Source organism: Calonectris borealis, chromosome 4 (genome assembly GCF_964195595.1).
Source record: "Calonectris borealis chromosome 4, bCalBor7.hap1.2, whole genome shotgun sequence".
Classification (NCBI taxonomy): Eukaryota; Metazoa; Chordata; class Aves; order Procellariiformes; family Procellariidae; genus Calonectris; species Calonectris borealis.
Genome location: NC_134315.1, coordinates 55,755,514 through 55,779,220, shown reverse-complemented (window position 1 = coordinate 55,779,220; position 23,707 = coordinate 55,755,514). Strand labels below are relative to the sequence as shown.

Below are 23,707 nucleotides of genomic sequence, written 5' to 3'. Positions count from 1 at the left end.
TCCCTCATCTTGCCTCCATAAAATTAACTTTCACTCATCTTTACTGTAATCTCTTAATAAAGCTTTTCTTAAGCTTACAAAAATACCAGCCATTCCACATAATAGCTTCTTTAATATACATTTTTTTACACTCCAAGGATAAGGGGATACAAATCTTTCAAGAAGCGATAGAAGACAAGCTCCAAATAACAGAAAATTCCAGCTATAATCTACTTCCCTTTGAAAAAAGTGTGTGTGTGTGAAGATTGTAAGATTTATAGCTACATCAAGTTGGCATTTTATTTCAGTCTTCATATTTAATTGAAGTAACTGTATTTGTGTTATGGACCTAGATGTAATGCATAGGCTGTGTTTCGTGTCTTTAGCTTAGATAAAGCTTCGTAAGAGAGACCTGTAACGTAGCGGTAAACTGAGCAGGAGATTCAAAAGCTAAATGTGAAACCTGGAGGTGACTGCTGCTGAGTCATGCTGACAGCTCAGCCTGGTTAGCTTTAACAAAGGTTCAAAGTGGAACAGGGCATCTTTCTGAGCAAGGAGGCAAGACCGAAGAAGTCCTGCAGGCACTACCGGTGCTCAGTCGTGCTTGTTGCTGAACCTGCTGTGCAGGCCTCTGAACTGACAATAAGGGAAAGGATTTGGCTTCTGATCTTTAGGTTTCTGGTACTGTAAGTAGGGCTTTGGCTTTTTGACTCTGTGCATAACATCTTATTAAAACAATCTGAACTGTTCCTTTGCTGTCAGATATCACTGAGCGTGATAAACAAATTTTCATTGACTTCAGGGATTGTGCCCAAAGTGCATGGCTTGTTGTTGCTCTATAATTTTCCCTAAATGTGATTAGGCATTTTTGCACTGGAGGCTGCCGTTGCTGCTAAGGGACTCTGGGAACACATATAATATATTACTTAAATGTGAATGTGCTGTGAATGGATGAGCTTATTTTCTTCTTGCAACCAGTCAGGTTAAAACTCAGTCATGCCCATGAAAAGCCAATGGAAAAGGGACATGAAATCACAAGAATCACAAGGCAAAAGTGTTTTTTCCCCCAAGCAATTGTTTGTGGTATCTGTCACAGGATGGCCTTCTGCAAATGTACACCTGCCATAGGAAATGGCTCCACGAAAAAGTTACACAGCGACGGATGTTCCCTGGCTTTAGGTGAGTTTATCCAAAGCGGGAAGGATGTGCTTCCTGTTCTCTGACTTTATGGATACACATGTGGTTGGGGAAAAAAAAACATTAGCGAGTGATAGTTCATATCCTATCAAGGATAGAGCTGTTTGCGCTTTTGGTATGAGTCACACTGGACTAAGCACTGCATGGTGCCAATCAGTGGTTTCATCCTGTTAGCTCTTTTTAAAAATACAGCTGGCTTGCTCTCTCGCCTACCTTGCATTAGCTATCTTGCCTTAGATGCTATAAACTAAAATCACATCTTTTCTCGCAACCAAAGACAAGGCCCACTTTTACAGCGCACGTGGCTCCTGCCAGGCTGGGGCCGTACAGCAGATAACGGATCTGATCTGCAGCCGCTGTCTGTATTATTTTGAGGAGGTCCAGGTTTCAAACTCGTCTGGCTGCGTGACACTACCAGGCTGCTCTTTGGATATATTCATTGGATCTGACTTCAGCTTTATTTACCACTAGGCTTGTTTTACTGTTCCAAGTAAGGGTTAGCCCCTTGCTAGAGCAGAACATGTGGTATTTGTCAGAAAGAGACAGCTTTCAGGCTGCCAGATAACCCAACCAGCCTGCTGCTCTGCAAACAATTCTGTGGGCCCTGCTGATAACAACAAAGCAACGGCACTGAAGAAGATTAGAAGATGCTGATGTCTGTAGGGGAGCAAGGCTCTCAGTGGCCGTCTAGAACTGCTCTGGCATATGCCTATCCTTAAAGAAAAGCACTTACAAACTTAAGAGCATTTATAGCATCTTGTTACTGATGATGGCACCCATCTGTATTTTTTCTGCTGTCACTGTATGTCATCAAGCCCCAGATGCTCATTATTTCATTCTCATCAGAATCACTGCTTTGGTTTGCAAGCCTGCAAGAAACTCTCCATGGCTCTTTGCAACAAACTGAACGAGACCAAGCTCCTTCCAGACCAGTCTGGGTGATGCTTATCAAAGGGTTACTCATAGAGTTCTTGCCTGTACTAGAAAGGGTGTCCACCCTTACTTTGAGGCATCAGGACTGAATGCACCTGGATCTATGGAGCTGCTGGTTCCATTAACTCTGTTCAATCTGTATCAGGAACTGATTTTAAGCCTTGCAGGATTAATATAGGCTTTTTCATTTAGGGATTATATAGACCTATGAGGTCATGCTCATGCCATTTCACTAGTACTCATACTATTTAAAAATTGTATTGTAGATCAAATTCGAAGGGACTCAAGTATTTTGAGACTGTCATTCAACTTTGTGCAAGTGGGGGCCAAGTTTATCTGGTATGCATCTATAGTGAAAACCCTGAGAAGAGCAGACATCTGTTTTCTTATTACAATGACAGCAACAGAGAAGCTATGGCTTTAGGTTAAATCTGTCAGGTTTCACCACTGCAGGGAGGTAAGGAGAGCAACAGCTTCATCCTCCCAGCAAACCGTGCAAATAGAAAAGCAAAGACTACAAAGCAAAGAGGCTGAAGGGAGAGTCTGGGTCTTAGGAGGAGACAGCTCAGAACAGGTCAAACAGAGAAGCACTGAGTGTCCTGCAAATATTTGCTGTGATGAAGCATAGGAAGGCATAAAAGCAGTCCGAAAATTTGAGTATTTGCCATCTGCAGAAAGGGAGAAGGGGAATTAGAGTGCAGGTATTGCTCTTTTCTCTCTGGTTCTATTGCCAGAGGGCCAAGACAGATAATGGTTGCAGATGAAGCTGCTACCTTCCCCTGTCTCCAGGGGATGTGGGCAACCTGGCAGCCTCTTTGCATTGCTTTCATTTCATTACAGCTCTGCTCCTCACACCAAATTCTTTTAGAATATCTGTGGACTGTTACTACCTGCCCTTGCCTTTCCCTGTGTAATTTTTGCAGGAGGAATGGATCAGTTTTGCTTGACATAACTTTGATGTCTGCTGCCTTTAAATCAGCTTCAACTGACGTGAGACTCAAGTGGCAGCAGCTGGGAGACTGCTTAGCTTTAAGCATGGCTGGAGTTGTTCTGTGACCTGAAGAAGGTGGTGAATGTATTTTGCTCTCTGGGTGGCAGAATGCCATGCTTTAAGGGAGATAGGAAAATAGGTATGTGGGAGGAAGCCCTTACTCAAACAGTTAATACACCTAAATGTGAAGAAAGAGGATTTGGTGTCAACGTACATCTGTTGCCCATAGTTTGATGCAGTCAGCATGGCATGTGTTGCTAAACCTTTGTTCCAGCTGTTGTGGGCACCTGAGTTTCCATGATTTTTCGTTGGCTGCTGTTGCTTCTGAGATTTACTGCTTCTGACATGCAGGAATATTTTTTTTCAATGTGTGAATGAGTCTGCAGGATGGCAGTGTTGATAGCACACAGCTGACCACGCTGTGCTGAGAGCTTTAGTGCAGCAGAATTTCAACTCCTGGCTGCAATGGTAGTTTGAAAGAAAAAGGATCAAACTAGACAGCTCTCATCAAGTCCTCTGATTCATAGTTCCTAAAGAGATTCTTGTCCTAGTCTACTCTTCTTTGCTATATAAAGGAAAACATACTTACTTTTTCCCTTTGTATTTAGAGAGCAGGCATGGATTAGGCTTACTAAACAATAATCAGCTTTCACTGGTTTAAAATTAACTAAAACAGCACTAGTTTTTTTTTCTCTCAGCTGGTGGCAGTAGGGCTTAGAAAGTGTCTGGAGGAGGTGGCTCAGGCTTTTGTGGCAGGGTGAAGAGAGAAATGACCTGCAGCAAGCTCTTTCCATTTCCAGAGGCATGATGTTACGTCCATCCTGATGAGTTTGCCTGGGCTAGCCTCCTGGCTGCCAGGATGGGTGTATGGGAGAGGTGAAGTCTGGGCTGCGGTGGGAGGCGGGGAGAGGTGTCATCCTGGTGGGAACAGCAAAGCATGTCCTAGAGCTGGTGGAGGGCCAGCAACAGCAGGTGTCCTGTACTACTGTCTGCCATCCTCAACCTATTCCCCTAAAAAGAATGTCCTGTCAGTGCTCTCCTCCCCTCTCCTATACTGTGCTGACAGCGAGCTATTTATTTTGAGTTGTAACTCAAAGAGGTATGTTGGGGATTTTAAGCCCCTGCCCATTGCAGGGGGTAAGGACACCAAGAGGCCTTCGCTGCTTTCGTTTCCTTTGCCCTCCGACTCACGTGCTAAGAGCTTCAGCGTTTCTGGCAGAGGATGACGTACCACAGCTAGACTCAGTGGTTCTCGGTCCTGCCGAAGGCTTGCCCTATGATCTCATCCTTACCCCGCAAGCCCATGAAGAGGAAACATGGTCTTGTTATATGACCTGACCCTTTGTCAGCACGTCCTTTTAGCTCTCTGTATCGCTGCCCGTGGGCTCCGCGTGCCAGCAAAAGGAGGCTGGAGCCTGTGTGTGTCCCAACACAGCTGCTCTGTGGGGCTGAGGACGTTTGATCTTACTTTGTCTCCTCTAATTAAATTGTTTTATTTTGGTTTTGTGTTTGGGTGGGGGGTGGGGGTGTTTTTTAACACGCCTACTACCTGGAAGCCTGTAGTGTAACTTTAGTGTATCTCCAGGCTCGTGTCACACTGGGTTTGGATTTGTGGGTTGTTTTTTTTTTTTTTGACAGAGCAGCCGCTGAAGTTTTCCCTTTCCCTTGAGCGGTTGGGCCAATGACCTCCTCCTGAAATCACAACTGAGATCCATTTTCCTTGTTAAAATAGCAACTGTGTAATAGTTCACAGCGTAGCACAGGGCTGTGCCTAGCGGGCAATGCTCGCATCCCCAGTTTCTTCTGTTGGCCAAGTCATGCTGGGAGATGTAACGTAAGGCTAAAAACCTCCACAGGGTGTGGAAGGCCTGTCTGTGTGTGATGTATCTTTGAATTTCCTCTTAGACAGCACTGAATAGTAGAAGGCTATTTTCCTTTTCTAGCATTAGGGGGAGCACAGCTGTTAAGAGAAAGGGACTACATGGTAAAAAAAACCAAGATACAAACAGAAAAAGAAGTTCCGAACCTTATGAGTCTAATTTAAACCCTGTCCCTACATTATAGTCTGTTTATAATCCCCATGCCACCAGTAACAAAGCTGCTGCAGATACCCAAGATTGTAGGACCTTGCTCTCAGAGACATCAGGCAAAGACGAGGAGTGGAAATGGACAGTCTGATAATTTTTCAGTCACCTAGAAAGAAGCAAATATAACTGAGTGGCATTAGCAATTGTTGAAACCTTGTCTGGCATTCCAGAGGCCTTGTTGACAACAGCGCTACAACAGCCATTCAGGAACGCTATTACACCACCAGGACTGTCTCTGAGTTGTTGCATTTTATAGGCTATACTCTCTTGTTTTAGCTTCCAGTGGTGTCATTGGTGATTGTACACAGGGCCTTGGCTACAGAGGAAAATACCCCCCTCTTGTTCTAAGCCCTTGGCTCTGCAGATTGGTTTTGTTTTGTACTTTGGTAGGAACGTCGCCCAGTAAGCTGTGTGGTAAAACCTCTCCACCCCCAGCGAAAATCGCAAAACTCCTATTGATTTGCTCGGAGCTGGGATTTCACGTGTGGGCTCAAAGTTCGTAGGCCTAAGTAATTCCTCTGCCTCTACCTCCACTGGCTTGTGCTTGCTTCCTCCGCTCATGAAAAGTACCTTATTGATCAGTTCTCTTTAAACCGGTAAGGGTACTTCCTGGCTACTCTGGGAGCAAGGCTAGCAGAATCAGTCCCTGTGTGCATAAAAGATACCAGATAATGACATCTAGGCCAAATATTCTATCAAGGAAAGAGACAGCTTATTTCACATGTTTTTCCACGACTCAGCACATACTTTAATCGTTGGAATGGACAGGCTGATTGATTGCTTGGCTGATTCCCCTAGATTCAACACCTAAAAACAAATGTTTAAAAGTTGCATAATCTTGGAGCTAAGGCTGCTCTCTGCATGTTCTTTGGAAGCCAGAAGTCCAAGTTGGGTCTTGCTGCTTTGTGGGAGAGCAGAGCAGATCCTCTGAGAGTTGGCAACGATGTGCCAGACTTGGTTTCTAAAGAGAGACCAAGAGGGAGCATGGTAGTTTGGTTCAGCTCTTTCCAGTGATGTCATCAGCTGGTTCTTATTGGTGTTACTGGCTTGGTTCTGTCAGGTTCACAGAACATGTCAACATCCATGCGTCTCAAGCTAGCCCATTCTGCACACATTCAATTCACTTCTTTAGGAATATGCTGATGTTAGTATCGCCAAGAGAAGTGAAGGACAAAGTGATTAAGAAGAACGATTCTTTTCAAGGGAAGAGTCTGGGATGCCCAAAACAGGCATGCGTGGGTGGCAAGCAATGGTATTGCTAGCTGCAGGAAGACTATGCAAGGAGGACAAATTGTGACTGGTATGTGTGGATCCTTCCTTGGTAGTATTACTCAAGAGGACGTTTCTATGAGACTTGTGGTGTTTGCAGTGCTTCCAGAAGTCAGAGAAGGAGAAGTGGGAGAGAGTTGGAAAGGGACTAAAGAGGGAAAAGTCCTGGGAAGGGCAAGAAAGAAGGTCAGAAAGAAAAAACCTTTGTAGCTCACCCTAAGAAGGGCATGAAGGCAACACATGCCCCAGAGCGACAGTGCTATGAAAGCTACAACAGAAATCACCAGTGGAAAGGGACACTCTTCTTTTCCCCTCCTTTTTTTTTTTTTTAAATTTAGTTCAAAAGGATGGCAGAGGCATGAGGCAAACTGTTATTTATGTAGCGGGGAAGAAACACATATGAGGACATCTGTTTTAAGGAGCTGCTTCAAAAATAACCATAGGAGAGGAGTGTGTTCGCAGAGCGCAGCAGGCAACCTGCGGAGTAGTAGAAAGTAAGACAGCAGTGGTGTTCTGAGTGCAGACAGCCCCAAATAGCTGCAGGATTGTGTATATTTGTACTCATTGCCAGACCACCCCACCCTGACCCCAGTGGGTGTTTTACAAATTGAAGGAGGTGCTGTTTCCATATTTTCTGCCCAAGAACATTGATCCCTTCTCTGTTGCACTCTTTCCTGTCTCCTTTTTCTTAAGTCAGCAGCTTTTAAATTCCAGTTTCAAGTCTTCAAAAAACAACCCTGTTTCAATGAATATCCAAAACGTATGGCAGAGGAATGCAGATTTGGATACTACTCCACCCCAAAGATGAGGCCCTGTTCACCTGGAAAAAAGGAAAAGCAGACTAAGAGATTTTGAAGCGGGATGCTCGCGTCTAGCATTCTGCCCTAGCCTCTTACTGACTGCTGAGTACAGGAACAGGCAGCAAACCTGGGCACTGATTTACTGAGATGCTCTGAGAAAGTTCATTAGATCTTACCTGTTGCCTCAGCTTCCCAGTGGGTAAAACAGAGAAGTAAAAAGCACAGCTTTTCCTGCTCACTTTCCTTCTAAAGTGTGTGGTTTCGGACAGCTCTGAAAGTATTGTGGTGTAGGATTCAACACAAATACCAGGTGTGATCCATCAGTGAAATGAGAGGTGCAATGCCAGATGGCATGAGGCAGCCATCCCACCGGGGAACACAATCTTGCAGGCACTGAGCAGTTAATTTCTCCTGTTAGCCAGATGAGAGAGCATGTTTGGTAAAGATCAGATGAAATATGAGCATAATTGCTCATAGGGAGATTCAACCTCTCTGTGGCCAAATACTCCTTAGAACAGACCTCTGACAAAACATTAATGATGAATTTGCATCCCTATTTACTTTCCAGTTTTTGGTAGGAGAATCAATGGCAAATACCACTTCAAAGTAGCAACCAGATATGCCCACCCTGCTTTTTTAGCTATCCACTGTAGGTAGCAGAAACATTACGCAAATAGAAGTGAGAGTTTGAGATATAGTAGCTGATATCACTCTAGTAGGAAACAGCTGTATTTCTTTTTTATGCTAGTGGCTGTCAGCAAGTAACACTGAGCTGACTTCGGATATCCCCTACCTCAAGGGAAGCATTATCCTCTGTACTCCCTCCAGTACTATGTTTTCTGATAAAGAACAAATGTGTCTGCTAGAATCAGTTCATGCTGCAGTAACTACTTGGAACGAAACTTTGTTTTCAGTTACAAAAATTCTCACTTACAGCATAAAGTAATTATGTGGAGTTTCGCAGAATTATTCCGTGCTTACCTGGCTATGCCTGGTATAACCATGACTGTACTTTGGTCAGTGTTTTGTAGCTAAGTACAACCTGCAATGCAGTTTCATGTGTATGTAAGCCAAGAACGGGATGTGCTTTGGACAAAATTTGATATTTCAGAAGAGTTCAGTAGCAGTCAAAATAGCTTAGAGTAAAATGTAGCAATAGAGAATTTAATATCATGCTGTTACTCCGTAGGTTAACAAACATAGATGGAAATCAATTGGCTATCACTATGTAAGAGAGGCGGTATCTTTAATCTTGGTTGTTGCAAGTAAAGCAATTACATCTTTAGTTGGGTAAACAGATAATTGGCTTTATGTTTTTATGAGGTTCAATTCACATTGAAACTAATGGTTATTTAATGTCCAGATGGCTTAGGCTATCCCACTGGATACCTCTTCCCTGTGCCTAAGCAAGTTGCATACTAGGCCCTGTAGGACTTGCATCTGACTGCTTTCAAGGAGACCTGGGCTTCTAAGCACTGAGATCACTTTTGGAATGGGAGCCCTGGCATACTGGGCTGAATACCGAGAGGTATTCAGGCATACACATTGTATATTTTTTATTCTTTCCTTGAAGTATTTCATGGTTTACTATTTTGATGTCTCTTCAGGCCTTGCCAAGATTAAGCTTTTTCTATTATTTTGTAACCACACAGAAATGTAAAACTGTTCACTCTCAATAAATTTGGTAGGTAAGTGTTTTATCCTGGCTTGGACTAAGCATATGGCTTTCTTTGTGTAGCTGTTTGATTGCATCATTCTTGTTTCATTTGTGACAATTTAGCTTACACCTCTCTTTTCCTTGTGTGAAGTGGAACCTGAGTGTATTGCGCCATTCTGTTGTGTGTATCCTCTGGACATGCTGTTCTCTGCTATGGAACTATGGAAAACTGCCCAAAATTTTCCCTGAATACTGCTGTGCAGGTGCAGGCAGGGTGGCAAGTGCAAGCTCGTGAGGACACAGATATGTTCTGAAAAAAAGACTGAATAAGCACTGTAAGCAAGCAACTGTAAACAGGTGTACTTCTATAGTGTAGAACACTGACTGCAAGCTCTTCCTTGCCAACCTAGCAAAAGCTGACCTTGTGTTTGACATGGTTACTTCTCCTGCCAACCTTTCTCCCAATTTGGCTGCAGTGTCCTATGCACTTTAGCTTGTTCCCTAGATGTCTCACTGCTGCCGAGTCCTGCACCTATCAAAATTTGGGAAATGTCCCTGTCTCCCTCTGCGGTGCACACGGAGGCCCTGTGAGCATCCCCATGGAAGGCAGACGTCAGCAGGCTGCACATCAGCGGAATTTACCACTAGATGGCTGGACCTCCTTTTTGTCCCGGTCTCGGTTTTGTTCCCGGCTCCGAGTGACAGTGCTTAGAGCAGAACAATGGGCTCGTTGTGAGCTCTCTGCCCACCCCCTTTACAGCTTAACATTTTTAAACAGCTGATGCTTTTAGCAAATTTACCTTTATGATGAATAGTTCAAACTTTTATTAGCTGTGCTAATATCTAAGAAAATGATAGATGTTTTGCAAGACAAAAAGGAAAAGCTCCCTACTCCTGTTTTTTTTTCCATTGCACATGTAATACAACTTTCATTGAGTCTTTTATTTCACAGGTGTATGCATAAGTGTGACACATTTAACAGTTCATCACTCAGACTGGGATATAGCATAATAAAGTCCTGAGAAGTTGTGGCATAGCAGCCACATATTTTGGCCTGGTGAATTTGGTGATGTAAAATTTGTAAAACTTTTAGACACTGACATTTATGTCACTGTGATTTGGGGGAGAAATGGCAGTCCTGAGCAAAATTAGCTTTCCTTTAAGAAAAACTATTTTGCTCATGGTCAGTCTCTTCAAAAAGGTTAATACTTCTGGGTGAAAAACATCAACTTTCCTGATGACTGCAGACTGATACATTATACAGAGCAAGGAGGCCTACTTCAAAAGGCAGATGTTCTCCTGCCTGAAAGCAGACAAGAGGAATAGACAAAGTATGCATCTGTTTCTTGAAGATAGCACTTTTTTTTCCCTTATCAGTCTCCTCTTCACATTTTCAGATCCATTATTTGTATTTACTTGGTCCACATTGTGTGTTTATAGATATATTTGTATTCTTGAGTTCAAAACAACAGAGAGGTACATTTTTAATTTAAAATTACTTAAGTTGTTTTACTGTCACAACACTAGCATTTTGTGCATGCCACTTGCAGGAACAAGGAGGAGACATAGTCCCTGCCTCCAAGGTAGTATAATCTAAAATATCAAACTTGGAAATCTCAGGGCACTTTAACAGCTTTGTGAGAGGCTGAAGATATGCTGAAGATGTGCCTAAAGATGGTAGTACATGAAGTGGTAAGATGGAGGTGAATCTAGAAACAGGTCTGGAGTGGGATTTCTTTTCTTTTCCAAATATTGTCTCAGGTATCAGTCACTCACAGTTCAATTTTCTTAAAGCCCTATGACAGCAAAAAAAGCTGATGGTATAATTAGTGTGGTAGAAGAAGAGCAGGAAATTAAAATGAACTCCACCCTTCCAAACTCACAGAGAAACATAGGTAGTGAAGCATGCAGCAAATGACAAGCCTCTGAAAAAACAGACTTCAAAAGTGATTGTTCAACCCAACGACAATATCGGTGGCCACTCTGTTCTCATCTGCAAGAAGGTTTCTGGTTTTGTTAATATAACAGGATAGAGTAAGAAAGGCTTCGAAATTTCCACTTGCTGGACTTGCAAACAAGTAAGTTATATATTTTTCTGAGGTGCCTTCCTGTTAAAGGTGCCTGAAGGGTAGTACGTGCAGGTTATTTATGAAGTGTAACCTTGCACTTGGAAGTAGTCCAGAAACAAAGTCTGGACCCAGTTTACTTGCTCTTTGAACTCTTCAAAATACTGGAGTTCCCAAGTAAGTAGAGGAATCCTGTGGCTAGCTTGAGTCTTATCTTCTGCTACTTGATCCTGTCGCAAACAGCATGATATCGCTGAGCACAGAGGACTCTCTGCCAAAGATGTAGCATTACCACAGGCATCATGTATTCCTCCCATGACACTATGGAAACTAGAAAGCCCTAACAACACAGCATGGTTTTGTAATGACTCTAGTACTGTTATTTTATGCCTTTTGGGAGTGTTTAAAAAAATTTATGTTATTTACCTTGTTCCTAAGCAGGTCTACCTATATAAACTGTACAGAATATTGCTGTAAAATATCTGTTCATTGGTGCTATTAAAAGTGCTATGTTTGCTGTGGCAGCTGCCTTTGCATAACATCTGAGAAATCAAGTGTCCATACCAAAGGTAAAGGAAACTCTGGTATCTTTGATCCTGCAATGTGGTAACTGTTGTCAGATGTGAACAGAGCAAGATGTGTATGAAGACCCAGACATAAAATTGTGAGGAAATCAGGTTAAACGTATCAACCACCTTCCTTTGGGATTATCAGCTCACTTGCAGAACTCTTGTACAGTCCTAATAAACTGTTAAAGCCCTGGATACACTCTGTCATGTAATCTGACAGACAGGAGACACTGGTGTCACAGCAAAAGTGGTAGCCCTTTTGCCACTGCTATTGCCGTAGCTCAGATGAGGAAGCATGTCCCTGCTAGAGGTTAGGAGGTGGCTCCCTGCAGCCGGACTGCACTGCAGATCTGGGGCCTCCTCCAGCAGGTGCTGACTCCCTTGGGCACCTCATCACTCTCCCCAGAGGGTTTTGGATCAACTCTCTGCTGTGAAGGCAATGATACAGAGTCCCTTCAGATCACAGCATCTCTACAGCCATTTGAATCAAAAAAGAAGGGAAAAAGTGTTGCTTAGATTTAAATTGAAACCTTGTTGCACAGCCGGCTTTCCCCACTCTGTGCTCAGCAAGATGATTTAAGGCCCTGCCTGCACAGAGGTCTGGGGGCTGAACTCTTGACCAGGCTGGCCAAACATCTCCTCCAACACCTTTTAGCTCAACTCTTGGCCAGGCCATGGCTGAAAGCTTTTCTAAAAGCTGGGCTCTGAGTTTAATTGGTCTGCTAGCCTCCCCTCCTACCACTCGGACTGCAACTTGCATTTAAGCCTACAACCACCAGATTTGCAGTCTCTCTCATCCTACCTCCTGCTTCCACTCTGTGACCTTCTGACAGGTTTACAGATCTGCCTGGAAAGAGATGCCAGATCGATTCCTGAGGGATTGTTCATGTGGACAACTCTGATCCAGGCTCCCAGCGAAACCAAAAATCTGCATAGAAGGAAGGATGGGGGAAGCTCAGATGGTTTAGGGCTGAGTAAAGGAAACCCTTGAAGGGAAACATACTCAAAGATTACTTAAAATGGTGGATTTGCAGAAAATCTTATCACCATTAAAAACGCACTCAGAAGAAATCCTCACTCTCCTGAGTGCTATTACAGAGTAAACACATATGTTAAACCTCTGAGCTGTGAAGCGAGGGCGTCCTGTGTTATTTGATGAAGAATGGCTGAGAGCAACTCAGAAAAACCTAATGGACCTTAAGAAAAACCTTGAAAAACCTAATGGACCTTAAGAAAATCATATGGTGCTCCATCATAGGATAAACATCGGTTGCCCTTTCGGACAGAGCATCGTCAGAACCTTCAGGTATACATAAGCAATAGTCTGTGTTTGGGAAGGGAAGAGTTTCCAAATTTGCAGAGTTTGTCCAGTGCCTTTAGCAATACAAAGTTAGAAGGATAAATTTGGCACTTACTGGAGTCTGAGTTTATATCCATATTAACGACCATCGTCCAGTAGCACCAGTAATGAAAGGAGAGGCGACTGCCCATATTCTGATTATAGCCACCCCTAATGCAGGACTGCAAATCTGTGTCTCTTTTGTAGAATAATGCATATGTTTTATCTCATTAAGCCCCGTCACTGTCCTGTGTATAAAATGGTTGTAAGAGGTACCTTATAGTTAATGCACTTTGGAGCCAGATTGGATGTAAGAGCATTTGGAACCACACCTGCAGTCACTGTGTGACAGTGAGCTATGGACCAGGTATGTCATACTATGCCTGCTTCGCCATTGTGTAGACTTGTCAGGGGAATTTGTAAGAAAGAGCTCTGTAAAAATCTCCAGAACAGGAGCTTGCTGAGGCACTGCACTAAAGAAACAGAGCTGCATTTCTGAATGTTTGCCCCAAGCAGCACAATGGTGCAGCTGCAGCCCCGGCTGCTCCTTTGCCTTTGACCGCACAGTGCGAGGGAGGAAGCGTGCCACCACTCCCACCCCTTCCTCTCACATGCAGCAGAGGTAGCAGCTCCTGGCTCGAGGTGCCTGGCACAAAAAATCTCTCTTCCTTTTCTCACAGGAAAGAATAGCAGGGTGCATTATTCTTCCCTACGGTTTCAAAGTAGCATTTCTGGCACTAACGGTCTGCATATCTCATTTTGCATGTTTGCTCCAAAGGGACTTCTGAGGCTGCGTCTTCATGTCTATCTGCTTAGACTGCTGCAAAACTTGTCTGGGCTCATCTTGAACAAACCAGCTTGCAGACTGCAAGCAGTAGAGCTCGGCAGAGTAGAGTTTGTGACCATTATCACTTATACTAGTTCTCTTTAAGTAATTTGCATCCCGCTTAGTAGCTCTCATCATCTTTGTTCCAAAACCTGCCAAATGCTGGTGGGAACTGGAGTGAATACAACTTGCAGTTTCTTTATATAGTTATTCTTACTTTAAGAACACATGAAATAACGGATCTTACACCAAAAGTACAGCATTTGGAGAAAGAAATTTAAGGCTCGGATACACATTCTCTTGACAAAGTAAAATCAGACATAATGCAATTGGTTATCGGTTATTATTTGGTACGCCTTAACTTCAGATTCTGGCCTCTTAACTCTGTAGATGTATAGACATGCTTAATGCTTTATGAATCATCCTAACAACAATGTTGTTGTTATCAGATTATAATGATGTTGGGTGGGTCCTGCAAGAGGATATTATTATCCAGTATTGAGAGCTAAGTTTCATACTGAAAAAGCAGCTCAATGCTCACCAGAAAGCCACTAACCAGTGTTAGCCATAACAGTAATTAGTCCGTACTTGCACTTGTGAATTAATTAAAAAGATATGTGTTATTCTTGTGGGAAGCTGAAGTCATGTTCACAGCTGGGACACGGCATGAAATTCCACCAAGGCCAATACAACTTGTATCACCACTTGAGTTTGGTCCTATGAAATCCTTATCTCAGAACTCCTTTTAAACCTAAAAAATGCCCCCTCATCAGTAGTCACTCATTTGCTAAGCAGAAAACAAAGTGTTTACATGGTTGCAAAACTATCAAATGAACACAAATGGCATTACAAGCTAGTACGATATTTAAATTGAAAAATATTCTGAGATAGGTAATACCTCTGACTGTATAAATCTTGTTGTATGTCAGAAAGCTCTGTGGCTTCCCCGTGGAAAAATACTGCTATCCTATGGATTTCAACTAAAATGAAGTGTCTAGGAAATAATTAGACTTAGGGACACAGACATTGAACTTTTCTTAGACCACAACTCTTCATCTCACTAAATGTGGCACATGGCAAGATTAGCAATGTGATAACTCATGGAACTATAGTCTTCTATGTGCTGCTTAGCCATTTCTCATCTCGAGTCACTCAGGCTTGCATTTCTTTTTCCCTAGAAAATGTCAAAGAATTCATAGATCAAAAAAGAGGAGCTGACGCAATGACAGAGGTGCTGGATCTAAGAAATGATTGAATTGAGGAACTGGGATGAGAGCTCTTCACTTGGTGGGAAGTAAGAATTTCAGAGTCCGCAACTATACCCCTTTTAAGATACCAAATTCTCAAACTTCCTGCACTTACTAGCATTAGACTTGGTCAGTCTTTGGTCAGAGGAAGTCTGCTGATATCTACATTTTAAAGATAGGAAGTAGATTTAATCATTCAGATGAGACTTTTTCTCCAATGTCAGTAGTAAATCAAAGCGTTGCCTAATGTTACAAAGCACTGTGCTACTAAAAACTTTGCTTTGTCATTGAAATACTGTCCATTAGTACTCCTGTGACTAGTTAGATGAATTATAAACTAACAGAATTTGAATAACTGTCTTGCCATATTGCAAGGAAAGGTAATATCGCTGCTGCTTAGTATTGCCTCAGGCTTTTGTGCCAAAACATCACACTGGAACTCAGTGTTGACTGGTAACTGACAGTGAACTTAAAGTGCTGTCACAGTCATCTTGCTCAGCTTCCAGACCTAGGTGGCCAAAGCACGTAAGAAGCGATCCACAAGAGATGGCACAAAGCCAAAGGATGGGTTTTTTTTATCCCTGTTTGTTTAGGACAGGAGACAAAATGTGTTTGTAAACCAGAGAGGCTGCTGCAGGTGCAGAGGACTCTGTTCCAGCTGGCATTCTGAAAGATCAATTACCTACATCAAAGCTGTTCTGCTGCCTTTGCTGTCTGGTTGCTCATTTCTGAGGCTGCACAGGAACTGTACACACAAAGTGAATTAAAAAGAGCAGGGTTCTGTGTTCAATACCCTCGTCAAGTGAGCAGTCTAACCATTAACACCAGACATCCTAAGTTCTCCTTAAGCGGATCAGATGATGGGACAATGTGAAATGCTTTTGTTTTTAAAATGACACTTGGCAATGATAATACTATTCTCGATTGAGAAAGCAAGTGAAGTCATGTAATATGATGCTATAATTGATGTAGGTTGCATTTCTTTTAAAGTTGTCGATCGGGAATGAATGGATTAATAGATAAACCATCTGAGATTGTTACTGAATTTATCGTAATAAATATTACTCTGCAATATTTTCCTGTTGCCTGTGAAGCATTAAAATGCTAAAGGGTGCCAACACGTGGTGTTAGTAGGGTGTTATGACAGTAATATTATAAATGTTTGTACAAGTTGTCACCAATATTTGAAGCCACTTGTAAAAACAGCACCTTTATATAATACATTATTACCATACCCTACTGTAAGCGGTGATGTGCTTTTACTCATTGGTACAGAACCTACGCATTACTAATTATTCACCCTTTTCTACACTCTTCCCATGGATGGTCTTGCAAAGACACAGTGTTAACAATATTCTAACAACAGACACAGGGATAGCATTCAAGTGGTAAACTATACAGTCATACTTAAATTGTATAGACGTGTTGCATTCATTTATCATTTACCAATAACATTGCTTATTTTCATGGATCCATTTCAGCAGATGCTTTTTCTTCTCAACATCTACCAGACCTGACAGACAAATATTTCCCTTCTCTCTCAAAAAAGACACACGACCAAAGCCCCATAACCAGTATGAAGCGATCTTGAACCAAAGACTATCTTTTGTAGTTCTAACGATATCATACTTTTGAAGTGCATTATCTTGCAACCTTGTAGAGATGGGAAATGTAATTTATTACAAAGAAGTCTTCCATCTTTTGAATTAAAGTTTTGCATTTATAGTTGGACCAGGAAACTCTGAAGGCTTGAAACATTAAAATGATGATATTCTTCAGCAAAGAAATGCTATTAATTATTAATGCCAGACCGTGTGGACTCTGAATCTCAAAGTGTATGAATACAACTAAGCCACGTAACTTTAGAGTTGGCAGGTTCAATATAAATTCAGAGTATGTTAAAATACAAACCCTAGAAAACATTGTAGAATAGTTCTTCAGGTGTTCCTGTCCGTGTAGTGCATACGAATTCACGTGGGAGGTGATCTGAAGGCACCCATTCAGAATAACCTCCACAATGCAATTACTGTCTCGCTCCTTCTCGTTACCGGAGCCGACCTAGAACCATGCTGCCCTCCTGGCTTTTCTCCCCGCGCATGCTATGGAGCGCTGTCCTCTGTTCCTTCACACCAGCCAGGCTGTGTTATTCCTCGCTGCCTCGGCATTGGCCGGCCTGTATCATCCCCCAGCTGTCGGAGGCAGGGAGCCCCCCGGCCTGGCAACCTCTGGGTTTTGTGCAACGCCTCGGCTCGGGCAGCCCGCCGGGGATTCTGCCGAGGGAGCTGTCGCAGGAAGAAAGAATGGAAGAAACCTCGACTTTGACTTACAAACCCGTAACGAAGAGACGGGCTTGTCGAATACCGTTACTCCTCACAAAACGAACTGCATTTAGCTCAGCGCTGACAGGCGCGGCCCCTAACACCCACCCCGTCAGCAGGCTCCCCCCGCCAGGGCTGCCCTAAACGGCCGCTCCAACGGCCACCCTGAGGCCCGCCGGCCCCGTTACGTAACTTAGGCGGTAGCAGCAGCCGCCAGGCCGCCCCCCGCCCTCGCCGCCGAAGACAAAAGCCGGCGGGCACAGCCCCCTGCCATCAGCCCCCACGGGAGCCACCTCACAGCCGCCCCTTTCGCCAGCCGCCCCACCCGCCGGGCCGCGACCCCGCCGCTGGGGTACGCCACGGAGTGGGGGGGGCGGAGTATGAGCCGCAGCACCGCCCCCACCCCGCCCCCAGGGAGCCTCGGGCCGGCGGTCATGCAGTTGGATTGGCGGGGCGCAACGGCAATCACGCCCCGGGGCGACCAGTGGCGCGCCTTTCCCCGCCCCTCCCTCCCGCGGGGCGGGGCGCGCGCGGCGGCCGTTGCCGCTGTGGGGGCGGGGGAGGGAGGGATCGTTGTGCGAGAGGGCTCGGGGCGCTTCGCGGCTCTGGCAGGGCAGCGCCGCGCCGGGCTGTGGTGGCGGCGAGCCCCGCGCCTCTGCCCGGGCGCCTCCCGGCGGCCGCCCCTCTCCTTCTCTCTCCCCCCCTCCCGCTGCGCAGTAGCCGGGGCCTCCTCCATGCGGGAGAAGAGGAGGAGGAGGTGGGAGCTGCTCGCCGGCCATCCCCGGCGCCCGGCAAGTCGGAGTCGACCCGCCGCCGCGCCGCTCCTGCCGCATCTCCCCGCGGCGCGCAGCCGGCGCTGAGCCCTACCCGCCGCGCCGCCCCCAGCCCCCCTTCTTCAAGTCTTCCCCCCCCCTTTTTTTTTTCATTTTTCCCCCTTTGGTTGTCACCCTGGCTGCGAGCAAAGTGTCTTCATGAGCACAGAGGATGTCCGGGAAGCACTACAAGGGGCCTGAAGTCAGTTGTTGCATCAAATATTTCATCTTCGGCTTCAATGTCATTTTCTGGGTAAGTGGGCCGGTTGCATGGCGCTTCGTGTCTTCCTCTGCCACCTCCTCCTCCCCCACCGCCGCTCCCGGGCTGGGCACGGCCAGAAATGAAAACTGAGGGAGGTGTAAAAGCGGAGCCCGGGGTCGTGCGTGACAGTTGGGCGCGAGGCCGGCGGTTGGGGGTTTGAATGGGGCTTTCAGCGGGCGCGAGGCGCGGGGGGGGTGGCGGTGGTGGTGGTGGTGATGGGGCGCGCGAGGCCGGGGGTGCCGCCGTCTCGGCCTCCCCCCTGCAGCCGCCTCCCGCCCGCCCGGCTCTGGGTAGCGCTTCCCCGGGCGAGTTGGCGTGCTGCATTCCTGCACCTTCGGAGGCTGCCGATTCCTCTTCCCTTCCGGCTCTCCTAATTGCTTTTGTTGTAGGTGCGAAGAGGGTTTCTTGCTTTTTTTTTTCCCCCCCTTTTTTCCTCCTTCCTCCTTCCTTCCCCCTCGTCTGCTTTGTGGTGGGGGAGGGAGCAGCTAGACACCCTGACTGGAGAACGAATTGGTCTGCATGTTTTCGTGCTGACAACCCTGTTAAATAAAAATAATTAAAAAATCACAGCTCAAGTTCTCTGAACAGTGCTGTTTAAGGCAATGATTACACAATGACGAGGTTGTGTACGGCCCGGGTTTATTATGGTTAGCTGTTACCACGTAGTAGTAGTAGCAGCAATAATAGGACGGAGGAGGGAGGAAACTGTATTCTCACCCATCCCTAAAGTGCAAGCCCATGGGAGGCTTGGTTGGGCATTTGCAGGGATTCTTGGCTGTGCTGCTTCATCTCCTGACTGCACAGTATCTTGTTGCACCATTCTAGCACAGGCTATAGAGTCGGCAGAACTGTATAGTGAAATGTAACCTGCGTGTAATAGTATTTCTAGCATCTTCTCAATGTGTTGGATTTGAAAGAGAAGCAGCTGGTTTTGTATGTATATGCCAAATTTCATAACCACAGAGGGAGGGAACGGGCATTCTCACATGCATAAATGATGAGATTTTATCACTGCATAGAGTGTTAAAGTTGGGTGAAGGCTCTTACATGTACAATCCCCCTCTTTTTATGAGATACTCCATTTAGCAAAGAGAGACATGCACAAACCCTGGTACGGTGAATGTGTTTTTGAGGGGCTTTGAAGGCAAGTTGAGTACATGTCTGGTATAGCCGCTTATTTGGACTGGAAGGGTGAATTGGGGGGAAAAAAACATCTTGAAGTTTTATGGATGAAAGTGGGGAAGAATAGAGGAGAGAAACCTTCTAACCAATACTGAGCTTGTGATTATCACCTTGGTGAGAATAGAGGAGGGTGGTTACGTGGCTAGCAGGTATTCATAGCTAACCTCGTGTCTGTGTTCCTGGGAAGTAAAGGTGCCTGAAGAGGATGTTTTGGAAGGATGGGAGTTCTGATTAATTACACTTTTGTAGTGAAATGCTTTTCCTTAATCAAGAAAGTAAGCTGTTACACTGAAGTTGACTGCAGTTTTATGTCAATGTTTACTTGGCCTAAGACCGACCTGTGGAGATGAATGGTTGCAAGCTTTGTAGTATTCTGACCCTACAGTAGCTGTTTTTATTGTACAATTCGCTCAGTTTTTAGTGGTTGGATTTGCCATGGTTCTTCTCACTTAGCTGTTTTTTCATTTGATTCCCCTGGACACATGTTGCTGTGAACAGAGATGTTTTTCGGTAGGGAACAGAGTAGTGTGAGGAGCACTTGTGTGCTGCGTTCTTGGATAAAAGAGGGAGATTATAGTAAAATATACATAAACGCGTTATCTTGCTCCTTCAGGCATTGTCAGTCTATAAGAAGCTATATACCCTGTAATTTCCTTCATCTTATTCTCTGCAGGTTAATATGCGGATGGTGCAAGTGGGGAAGCCGTATCTTTTAGGTATTTTGTGGCTAGTCATTTTCTTATTCCTGTGTTGTTGAGGCTGATGCAGCATAGCTTTTGCATGATGGCAGATGTTTCTCTGTTGTAACGGAATGGGTTAAAGGATATCTTGCTAGGCCATGCGGCTTTATACTGCTGGAATGCTAATCTGAAGACCTGAGTATATCGCCCACTCTGCTGTTTGCTTGATGTGTGGCCCTTGCTTACAGATTTCTCCTTTTGCAAAATGCCAGTCATCTCATTTGTGTCCTTGGCTAAACTTCTTGAAATCCACAGAGACAAAACACTTTGAGTTTAGTCATTTCTTCAGAATATTGTAATCTTTTTATGAGGAAGCCTGCATTTATTACCATGTCTCTCATGCTTTGGAGTGAAAACATAGGCAGTTACTCTTATAGAATACATTTTAAGGTTGTTTTTACTGGATTAGTAGCAAATAGCCTATCATGAAACTGGGCCAGAAAAGCTGTAAATGAAATTTCAAGTTTGGTTGGCTGTTCACAGAAAGTGATAATAAAAAATAGCTACTAATATAGTCAATGTAAATAGATTGGAATGATGAAGAGGTCATCGTATTAACCCCATGACACTCTCCAGGGATCTTGCGAACATGGAGATATGTAGAACACCTTTGTTAAAACTTCTACCTGAGCATTATTATATAGTGGTTTTAACACAACCTTTTAAATTTTTAATGTAAACAAACGGGAAAATACTCTGTGTTCTGCATCATAAAACAATGGACTAAAAATAAAGAGAATGAGTTGGAAGAGTAATGGTTTTGACAAGAAAATTGTCAGTGCCTTGAACAGAGGAATATGATAAATCTGCTGAAATTATGTGGGGAATGATTGTACATGCTACTTAAACTGAAGATCTTACAAAAAATTGGAGGCTTTATATGCCACAGAATATGGGAAAAATAAATTTTCAGACCTTTTTGTCAATTTTTTGGTTTTTTGCTGATCTGTTATTTCTTTCCTTAAAAAACCACAACTGAATTATTAGAATAATGAATATGGGAAAGTTGCACTCTAATGCTGTATATGTAGTTGTAACTAAAGGTGACAGTACGCTCTTCAGGAGATAGTTCTCAGTCTTGCACCACCCCAGATAACGTGTTCTTGTCTAACTATGTGTTTCATACTGTTGTAGAAGACAATATTATCCGCTGAGTCTATGCATAATTAATGTTCTAGGTATATTTGCAAGCTTAATTTTTTTTGAAATTTAGTATTAAAGTTGGTAAATATGCTGGAAGCGTTTGTTCAGAAAAACTCACAATGCTCTCGTGGAAAAGGAAAGCTTATTTGGCACTCACCAAAGTAAGATTTAGGAACTGAGACCAAACAGGCACAAATACATCTAAATCAAAAGTTAGAACTCAATATTATGCTACCCTTTCCATTGCTCAGCTGCCATTCTTCTGCTGGTTGTTCATTAGGGCACACACCTGGGCTTCAACTTGACTAGCATAATGCCTGTGTGAAAGCACTGCATTATGTTTGCTACCTTTCTAGGCTGGAATAGACAGTGCTTTTTAATGAGTCTTTATGTCTTTGTCTAGGTAAACCATAATGTAATCTGATTTAGATGAGAGCTGCAGCCATAATATAAGGTAACAGAAAACATTTTTCTGTAGTTAGAGAAAGCAAATGAGCAATGCCTCCTCCCCGCTTTCTCCCTTAGACTTCCATGTAGAATGATGTCAAAGGTACAATGCAAAAAGTAAAAGTAGGCCACCCTGCTTCCCAAAAGGCAAGAACCATTTCCCCTTCTTTCCCCTTCTACTTTTGCAAGACAGTTTTAAGCTGACTTTTAGTTCCAAGAACTGTTTTAAATTGCTCTCTGTGCTTTATTATACTTCATGGAAACTCTGGATATATACTATTGTTTAACTCTGAATTTCAGTCCACACTTGATTCCACTGACCCTAGCCTAATCGGAAAGATGTATAGAAAGCATTGATACCTCAGACAGAAACCTTTGCTTTATCTGATGATTCACTGTAAGTTGTGAGATATGCTGCGATTATGATACATCAGCATATTACAAGTCATAATTTGTGTTTTAATTTGCTTGGCATCTGCTGGTTTTGATGGCAACCATATGAGAGACTAAATAGTCTTCTGAATTACAGGAAGATAGTGGAAAGAAAACTGAATAAGGTTATATAAATGTGTTATGGGAAAAGTGTTGGAAAAGTGCACTAACCTTTAAGGGACAACAAACAGACTGTTAATTAAATTTTGTACACTGTTGATAGTTTGTTTTCAAAGGGGCAGAAGATAATTTTCTGATGTCAGCTGTTTTTCAGATATCCACAAGGAAGTTTTGGTTATGTAATTTTCCCTTGCCACAGTGGTTAAAAAAAAATAAAAATCAATGTGAAGCTTGTTCCATGCAATTTTCAAATGCATTCTGTAACATTGGATCTTCAAAAAATTACATTGGGAAGATGCCCTTGCAGTGGAAGTGGAAGCATTCTGTTCACTCTCCCTGCCCCCTTTTATGATAAAATGATTTTTTTTTTTTTTTTTAATTTCTTAGTAGCACAGATAACTCGGAGAGCATTTCACAAGTCGTCTTGCCAGAAACAGAACAATGGCAAGAACAGAACTTGTCTTGGGAAAATACAAAACTGTTTTATAACAGTGCAAGGTGGTAATGTACATATTGATGAAATAGATGCATTGTTGTGAGGTTGGGATTCCTGAATTCCTCAGTGTCTCTGTCAGCAGATGCCCCAGTCTTTTAAATGCATATAAAGATATAGTAACTCTGCTGGCTCCAGGGCACTTGCTTCAGATTTGTAGAGGTCATTCCTGGAATAAAAATTTTCCTTGCCCTGCCTTCCCTCATAACTTTGTGGCAGGCTATATCATTGGTTATACAAAAAGAAATAGATGAGGAACATGGATGAAGCTGTTTCCTTTCTCCTAAGAATTAGTTTTGCCAAAACTAGGTGTTTGTAAATATGTTTTTGTTTTAAGCTATTTGATGTTTCTAGTTTATAAAAGATTGAAGAAGCATAAGGGCACAAGAACTAGAAAAAACTATTTGTGATTAATTGTGCGACTTCTCATGTTTGATGTCGACATACTTGAAGTGAATATTATTGGAACTATCAAATTCGGTTTACATGCTTTTCTTCTGTGTTAAAGATGAATTTGATAAATGTACTTACCAGTCTCCCACCTTGATTGAATTGTCATAGTAAGTTTTACCTGGTGGCACATCTATCTCAAAGTATGAAGAGTTAATTTTGAATCTTTAGTGTTTCAATCAGAGAAAAGCTGATGCATGTGAATGGCACCCAGAGTACAGGCAGCCCCAACAGAATACTTCTGCAAGTGAAACATTTTATGAATATTTGTATGTGCGAAAACAAGTTATCATTGGTCCTAGTCCCCTTGTTGCACGTTGATGATGTTTTCTTAATAAAGGCTACAGA

At 43.5% G+C, this 23,707-nt stretch overlaps 1 protein-coding gene and 1 long non-coding RNA gene across 4 annotated transcripts in view; both read left to right on the top strand.

The window, feature by feature from the left end:
- On the top strand, positions 1–16,413 carry LOC142082046 (uncharacterized). Of its 2 annotated transcripts, XR_012673562.1 has the most exons (4): positions 1–665; positions 1,076–1,158; positions 3,033–3,239; positions 14,892–16,413. It is a non-coding gene; the product is annotated as an uncharacterized LOC142082046 (long non-coding RNA). The 2 variants fall into 2 exon arrangements; XR_012673561.1 differs by lacking the exon at positions 3,033–3,239 and having other exon boundaries at positions 14,892–16,412.
- Positions 16,414–17,813: 1,400 nt separating this feature from the next.
- The window catches only part of TSPAN5 (tetraspanin 5), a 95,569-nt gene continuing 89,675 nt past the window's right edge, over positions 17,814–23,707 (top strand). Inside the window, exon 1 of one of the 2 annotated variants that reach the window (XM_075149605.1) lies at positions 17,814–18,343. In XM_075149605.1, coding sequence (XP_075005706.1) covers positions 18,263–18,343 — 81 coding nt within the window. In that variant the 5' untranslated portion in view covers positions 17,814–18,262. The remainder of the gene's footprint in view (positions 18,344–23,707) is intronic. The other variant, XM_075149604.1, reaches the window with a different exon arrangement.